This window comes from Molothrus ater, chromosome 19 (assembly GCF_012460135.2).
Source record: "Molothrus ater isolate BHLD 08-10-18 breed brown headed cowbird chromosome 19, BPBGC_Mater_1.1, whole genome shotgun sequence".
Lineage (NCBI taxonomy): Eukaryota > Metazoa > Chordata > Aves > Passeriformes > Icteridae > Molothrus > Molothrus ater.
Window position 1 is genome coordinate 6,240,436 of NC_050496.2, and position 8,557 is coordinate 6,248,992.

An 8,557-nucleotide genomic window follows, 5' to 3' on the forward strand; every position below is an offset into this window, starting at 1 on the left:
TACAGCCATATGATAAGACTTTCCATCTGCTTATGTTTCTCAGGGCTTGTCCTTAGGCATTTCAGAAAGCATGGAAGGGGGTGGTTGGTTCATAGTCAAGCAATCCATGTGACTCTGGGGTAAAGACTTATGAGGAGGTGTGTGCTTAAGAAACAAAAATACATTTTCCTTCTCAAGAGTGTTCTCCTTCAGCACTTCAGAACCCCCTGAGAAATGCTGAGGGGATGTTTCTACTCACTGACAGCTGGGGCAATGAGTTTCAGACCATGGATATTTGTGGCAGAGCTGAGTTTCTGAGCTCTCTGCTTGCTGAGTCTCCAAAAAGGCCTTTACTCTGTTCCCAGTAATGATCAGGTTATTTTCCTTCCCCACAGGAGTGTGAGACCTTTGAGAAGTGCTGCCCCAATGTCTGTGGAACCAAGAGCTGTGTGGCTGCTCGGTACATGGACATCAAGGGGAAAAAGGGGCCTGTGGGGATGCCCAAAGAGGCAACCTGTGACCGCTTCATGTGCATCCAGCAAGGCTCAGAGTGTGACATCTGGGACGGGCAGCCTGTCTGCAAGTGCAAGGACAGATGTGAGAAGGAGCCAAGCTTTACCTGTGCCTCTGATGGACTTACCTACTACAACAAGTGCTACATGGATGCAGAGGCCTGCATCAAAGGCATTACACTCAATGTGGTCACTTGTAGGTACCATCTCACCTGGCCAAACACCAGCCCTATCCCCCCAGAAACAACAGCTCGCCCTACCACTGCCTATTCCGAGACAACAGTCGTTGATATCCTGCCACCTGCACTGGTGAACAACCCCGTCCATCAGTCCGTCTACGTGGGAGAGACCGTCAGCTTCCTCTGCGACGTTTCAGGGAGACCCAAGCCAGAAATCACATGGGAGAAGCAGGTTGATGGGAAGGACAAAGTCATCATGAAGCCAAACCATGTCAGAGGGAATGTCGTGGTCACCAACATCGCTCAGCTGGTCATCTACAATACGCAGCTGCAGGATGCAGGAATCTACACCTGCACTGCCCAGAACACTGGTGGCCTCCTCCGGGCAGATTTCCCTTTGTCAGTCATCAGAGGAGAGCCCACATCCAAGGAAACTTCCCAGAACAAAACACATTTTCCAACTGATGAGTGCCTGAAGCAGCCAGACAGCGAAGACTGTGGGGAAGAGCAGACCAGGTGGTACTATGATGCCAAGAAAAACAACTGCTTTACTTTCATCTATGGGAACTGCAACAGCAACCTCAACCACTTTGAGACCTACGAGAGTTGCATGCTAACATGCATGAATGGCCCCATCAACATCTGCAACCTGCCTGCCCTTCAAGGCCACTGCAAGGCCTATGAGCCTAGGTGGGCCTACAACAGTTTGACAAAGCAGTGCCAGTCCTTTATCTATGGTGGGTGTGGAGGCAATGAGAATAACTTTGAGAGCCGGGAGGCCTGCGAGGAGATGTGCCCCTTTCCGAAGAACACTCACTGCAAGGCCTGCAAACCCCGCCAGAAGCTGGTGACCAGCTTCTGCAAAAGCGACTTTGTCATCCTGGGCCGCATCACGGAGCTGACCGAAGACCAAGACTCAGGACACGCCCTGGTGACGGTGGAGGAGATTCTCAAGGATGACAAAATGGGATTAAAATTCCTGGGGAAGGAACCACTAGAAATCACGCTTTTGAACATGGACTGGAGCTGCCCATGTCCCAACATGACCACAGTGGATGGCCAGCTCATCATCATGGGGGATGTCCACAATGGCATGGCCATCCTACAGCCAGACAGCTTTGTGGGCACCTCCAGCATCCGGCGCGTGCGCAAGCTCCGTGAAGTCATCCACAAGAAAACCTGTGAGCTTTTAAAAGAGTTCCTGGGATTGCATTAACCTCCCTCACATGTGTGAGCTGCCCTGATCCATTAGTAGGGCTAACAAGTGCTAGGCTAGTGCCAAACTAAACACACTGTTTGAAGATACCCTGTAGGAATTATGTGGAACCCCTATTTTAATCCATTAATGATGCTTAGCAACAACATAGTTTGGTCTTTGGCAGGCATGTAAACCAGCAGCAAAAGGCCATTAATCTTGCATTGAAATCAATTTCTCCATATAGGAGTGCCATTTAGGTGACTCACTTCAGTAATTACAAAATTTTTATCTAGCTTCCATCATAAATGACAGAATTCATAGCATTTGTTTGGCTACACAGCTAAGAAATATATAATGTCAATTTAATCTGTCTCAGTTTCAGTCTGATTTGTCGTAAGTAACACGCTTGGCTTCTTACAGCAGCACTAATATTTCAAGAGAAAAGTCGGTAAATTATTGTCTCTACTTACAATTGTGCACATTTAACCAACCTATGCATGAGTTTTTTTCTTTTAATTGCAATTTTCCTTTTTTTCCTTTTAAAAACCTCATTTTTAAATTACAACTACTACCTGTATTGCAATCCTTACTGAAGGACAAACTCCCTTGATCCTATGCCCAGGACAACAGGTCCCTGTAAAAGCTCAAGGCACAATCTCACCCTGAAATGACATTTCTGTCAACAGAACAAGGTCAGCAACCACCCTCGTCCCTATTTAACTTTCAATCAATATATTGTCTATCACAAAAAATCCAAGCCAAGTCAGCAGTGTGCTGCCAGCTGTCTTGCTTTTGAAAAGCCTTTACACCTGAGCATACACAGCGATTTATTGCTTATTTTCAGTAACAATCCTGCTTTTATAGATGAGAGAGCAAAGTAAGAGGAGTCAGAACAAAATTCAACCTAGGAAAATGTGATACACAGTCTGCCAACTGCATTAGGCAAACACAAAGCTCCTGAATCTGAACTGCACAAACATAAGCAGAAAAAGCAGACAATTTAAAGGCTTTTATCAATGTCACCCTTTTAGAGCCTTTTTAGAGTCTTTCCAACCTCAGAATACTCTTTCCACCAGGCCATATCATACAGGTGTATGAATGAATTCCCTAAGACAGCCAGCACAGGCTGTGGGTGGGAGCAGGTGATTATGCATAGGATAAATCATTTTAACATTTGTGTGTCCAAAAAATGTAACATTTGCCTATACAAAATCCTTAAATAAAGAAAAGGCTGATCATGGAAACATCCTGCCTTGCTGAGGACTGTGATTGCAGGGAAGACGGGCAAACATGGCATAGTGAGCCTTGTCCCTGCTCCTTGCTCTGTGGGCTCAGCCAAGTGACTGTAGCAGGGCTTAGAGCTTGCTGCCCTAAACAAAGGGCCAGTTCAGGGCTGTAGAAGTGTCAAGACATGTCTGGGGGAAAAGAAGGAAGTGAAGAAGAGAGGCAGGAATGTGCAGCCAGTGCTGCCCCATGGTGCCATCTAACGGGCTCGCTGCCGGGTGGCTGAGGCTGGCAGTGGGTTCACGTGCTGCAGGCCTGTTTTGGGACTAGGTATAGCAAGGGCTGGGGAAGGAGATTAAACAGGCAGATGCTGGACATCTGCACCCCCCCAAAGCCTGTGCATGTTGAGTGTTTGGTTGTTGCAGGGAGGAAAACTCACAGTGAGAGAAACAGCATCAGATGTGAGCTCAGCTCTGCTTCCCCTAATTTCACGCTCTGCACCAGCAGCCAAGCCATGGGTAGAGACCACTGCAGGATGGAGAACTGGGCTCCTCTCCCAGTGATTTGGGCTTGGTTTATTTCTGAAATGTTCCTGCAACAGGAACAGATCTAAATCTCCAGTTTTTTGGGTAATTTCACAAGAAGATGTGTGGGAGGGAGAGAAAGGAGTCTAGACTAGGCTTTGCTGACCAAGAAAATATCTGCTGGATTTTTTGTTGTACCTTTCCTAAGTGTATGTGAAAAAAAAATACAATTAAAGGCCCATAATGTTTGTGTATGTTCTTGTGGAGACCATTTTCTGCAGATGGGAGATGCTAGCCCTGCTGCATTTCCCATTTGCAGACATCAGGGAGATGCTAGTCCTGCTGACCTCTGAAGCAGCCGGCAGCTTGTCCACAGGATCATCCCTGGCTGTGGCAGCCACCACTGACCCATGGCTCATCTGCCATTTTTTGAGCAACCTGTAGGAAGTGGAATGTTCTTGCCATACTGACACAAAGGTTTTGGAGGATAAAGTTTTAATAAAGACAGGGTTTGTATGGCTCCTTTTTTTCCTAAAGTTAGGGGATTTTTTAAGTGTGGGAGTGCTGAAGTGACTCGGGAGTGTTGGAATGACTTGGGAGACATGGAGCTGGTTGTTCAGAAGAGCTGGGATGCAAACATAGCTGGGAGCAGAAAGCAGAGGATTCATTGCTGCTCTAGCCAGCACAGCGCATTGCTGGAGCCTTGGCTCAAAAGTGCTTTATTGGCTTTCCATCCTGGTGATGCCCTGGGAAGGCGTCAGGCACTTAAAACATGCAGCATGCAAGTGCTCTGAGGCACTGAAAGCCAGGGCTGCGCAAGGTGTGTCTGCCAGCCTCCTTGGAACATGCAGGCCTGGTATGCAAGGGTTTTCCTGCACAGGAGATCCTGGGGGACACTCTGGGTCAGTTTTCCAATGTGGTGGGGTGAGATGGACACTGAACAGACCAGCCCAACTCCCTAATCACTCTCGTGTAGCTCCTGCCCAAACCTCCAGACATGATCCTGTGAGCCCCTCAGAGCGCCCCTGGCTGTGCCCCACTGCACAGAACCATCACGGGTACCCTGAGGCAGAAGGAGCAGTGCCACAGGCATCCCTCACCTGCACATCAGGAAAAAAACATGTCCCTAGCAGTGCTGGGAGCACCACACCTCCCCGTAGCATGGGACTGACCCCAACCCCAAGCCTCTCCACCTTCTGACCTTGAAGAATTCAGCTCACCATTCAAAGCTAGTATTTTAGTTCAGCCTCTTATTAAACCCTTAAGAAGCCTAAAATTCAAGCCTGACCAGTCCAGCAGCCTGGGGATGCTCCTGCATGGGGCCAGTGTGAGGATGTTGGTCCACCTTTCAGGATTAATGGGCATATGCATGTGGCTCCTCACTAGGAAGTCCCTTTTGTGTTGTTCATGAGCTCAGGTTCCATCTTGCTCTGTGGAGTCTTTCTCTCAGGCTGCCAGAAAGCTGGAAGGAAATGCTAGTATTTAGTTTATATAAAATGCATGAGAGGAAAGGGAAAAGCTTCCTTGAGTCCTTTCACTGCATGGCTGTGGGCTCAGAAGGCGCACCAGTGCCTGTGTGAGGCTCCAAGGAAGATCAGGGGCATTGATGCCACCTCCAAAGCCACATGGCTGTGGCCAATGACCTGATGTCAAAGCTTTCCTCCACATGCAGACAGGAGGGAAACAGCATTCCCCACAGACAATGGCTCAGGAAGCAACAGAGAATCATAAAATCATTAAGGTTGGAAAATACCTCCCAAGATCGAGTCCAACCAAGAAGCTGGTTAGAGACCCACATTGGCTGGGTCTGAGACCTGCAGAAGCTGTGTCTGAGACCTGCAGAAGTTCCCCAGGGATCAGGAATGGATCTGATGGATACTTGATAGCCCTGAACCAGCATGAGGTGCCCACCTCCCTCAGTCCCAACCTGGAATGAGGATGAGAACTGCAACCCCCAAATCTGCAAACCCTGCAGCTGAACGGACACCATCCAGCACCTGGATCCCAACAGGAGTCATGGGTGGTTGTGTCTCAGTCTGTTAACAAGGGACAAACAGCAGCAGCAGCAGCAAAGTGATGGTGTGTGGCTACTGCACACAGATTGTACGTGGGGCTGGTGCCACACAGGGCTGGTGTCACATAGCTGGCAGGGTACAAGGAACTGCACGCATGGAGAGCTGGCTGGGTGATTACTCAGAGACAGATACTGCATCACGTAACGCCCAGAGCTGCTGAGCTCAAAATAAAGAGGCAATTGAGCATGTTCTCATTGCAGGGGCTCCAGATGAGGTCAGGCAGAAGATTTTTTGGGCAACCAGTTCCAGAACGAAGAGCACACAGCAGTGATGACGTCACTGGAATATGATTCAGAGAGCAAAGGTATTTAAGAGCTGGGTTTCCACTTGTTTTAAAAGAAATTAGGGACCCTGAAAGAATTCCCCCCTGGCCATGGATCTCAGTTCCTGAGGGAGGTGGTTGTGATGAAGGTCATACATAGCTTCAGCCAATACCTAATGATTTCCTGAAAAAAGGAGGATTGATTCAGCTGGCACCAAATGAGCACCTTGCACGACAGGACCCCCTTCCTCCACCTGAAGCACCTTGTGCTCCAGTTGGCTGTAATTTGTGCATGTGCTGGGAAATTCTCCCTGTGGATAATTACCAGGAGAAGATCATGACTGTAGGCTGTACCTCCAATGAGGCTGGATGGAGCCAGATTTTAAAGTCACAGCTGTGAAAATGTCAGCCTGAGCAAGAATATCCAGTTTAGAGCCTGTTTTAATACCAAGTATTTAGTGTTTTCCTCTCTGCCAGGACTGGTTACTGATTGACTACAAGTGACCTCCAGCTGCTGTATTGATTTACAGCAGCTATCAAAGGGCAAAAAATTATCCCCATGCCTAAGACCTGAGAACCTCTGAATGGAGGTTGCACAACTGAATGCATGTTCTGCCAGCACTTTAAAACTTGGAAAGAAAAGCTTAAGGTCCTGATCTCCAATGCAAACAGCAGTGGGATTTTAAGATAAGGTTGCAGCACTAGATGACATATCTATTAGCCAAAAAGCAGCCCAGTCTGTTTAATTCTCAGCTATTTATGGCTGGGCAAATGATATGACATTTAGGCCTCAGAGTTTAGAAAGCAAATGGAAAGTCTTCCAAGGGCTGATAGGTGGGTCAGGTTTCAGTGAGGAAACTCTTTAACTCCAGTATTTTTCTGTATGCCCATCCCTACATCCACCTTTCTTCCCACCCAGCTGTCCCTGGTGCTAGCCCAGCCACAAAGTGTTGGGGGGTCTCCTCCAAACCTCTGGCTTATTGGTGGACACAGACCTGCATGTGCCAGGGACCAGCTGTGACAAAGGCAATGAGAGTTGACATTCTGTGTTTCAGAATTATAAGGATGCTTCAGGATGGGGACAAGCCTCTCCAGACCCCTGGTACTGTCCCCTGGTGCAGGAGACTGGTGATCATAGGATGGAAAGCCACTGGGCTTGTCCCACCTGGCAATTACTAACCCCTCTCATGTGTCCCAGATATGCAGGAGGGAAGGAGAAGGCTGGACACAAGAGAAAGAGAGAAAGGGAAAGACTCTTCCAGAGGAGGGAGGGGGGAACATTTTTTCACCTTAAACTGGTCTTATAACAGTTGGTCTGGATTACCTGGCATAAAAAGAACTACCATAAAGGGCTTTGTGCCTTCTCTTTCTCCTTTGCTCTGCTCCTCACTCCTCTAAGCCAAGGGGGGACTGTAACACGTGTAAAGGATATTGCTTCCTCTACTGCTTGAAATAAACAGGAAAACAGCAGTAATAAATCTACAGGATCAGATGGTTTTCACCCAAGGGTAAAAGTACTTATATAAAACATTGCTTAACCATTAACTGAGCAGATGACCTTTGCTTCAGTGCATGGCAGGAACAGAGCAGGGAAGGTAGCAAACATGGGGCTAATTTTAGAGGATGGTTCCCAAGGGCTGGGTATGTAAACTCAGCAAGTCTGGTAGAAACTGTAAGAGAGGCTAAAACTCACAGCTGGATGTTAAATAGAATTTGAGGAGGAAGAGTATGTGCACTTCAACAGAGGGAAGTGATGTTCTGTGACACTTCCTTTGAAGCAATCACAAGGACAGAGATGGTCCAGCTGAGGGAGTTGACTTGGATCAAGGCCTTAGAGCTCCAGCTCTCTCACCCAAGGCTTTTAAAGTCAAGTACCTGTCCTGAGTCTGGGAGAGATGTGACAGCCTCCTAAGCCAACAACTTGTTGAAACATCAGAAAGAAAAAGTAAGACCAAAAGGTCAGAGTTCAGTGTGAAGAGAAGTCATCAGCAGTGTCCCAGGGAACCTGTGGAGAAGGTCTGGAAAGGGATTGGAGAGGTAGGATATGAAGGTTGTTGTTGAGATCAACTTATTCAGGGCTGCAAAACCACAAGCTGACTGTGAGGAGCTGCAGTAATACCAAGTGACAGGATGATAAAATAGCAAATGAAATGTGATATTGATTAATATACATGGGGGAAATTGAGTCCTGGCTCTGCATTCCTATGACAACTTCAAGCAAGCTGCTCCCATTCCAGACCTGGATGATCCACACATTGGTCTGACCAGGGGGTTCAGCTTGGTTCTTGTGTGCAGGCAGCCCCCTGAGCAGATCCTCCACATCACATGTCTCAAAACAGCACCAGCAGCTTGATGATCTGCAACATTCCTATTAACAGCCACAAAAGCCCATGGACATCTCAGAATCCCAGCAGCGCTGGCACATGTTCGAGCTGAACAGGTTACTGCCCTGCTAAGAGAATGCTCCTTGCAATTAGGAACGTGCTCCTGAGATCACCAGGTAAATTTCAGCCACATCCCAGCCCCATAATGTCAGGTCTTCCTAAAACAGGTGCCTCACTTGCATCTGTCCCCACAAGCAGCCTGTGCTGCAGAAGGGACAAC

At 47.9% G+C, this 8,557-nt stretch overlaps 1 protein-coding gene across 1 annotated transcript; it reads left to right on the top strand.

Annotated features, from left to right (window-relative positions):
• Positions 1 to 428: 428 nt before the first annotated feature.
• WFIKKN2 (WAP, follistatin/kazal, immunoglobulin, kunitz and netrin domain containing 2) lies at positions 429 to 1,886 on the top strand. The gene has a single exon (XM_036394716.2). It carries the CDS (start codon positions 444 to 446, stop codon positions 1,884 to 1,886), a length of 1,443 nt encoding a protein of 480 aa, XP_036250609.1. The 5' UTR covers positions 429 to 443.
• Positions 1,887 to 8,557: the final 6,671 nt, after the last annotated feature.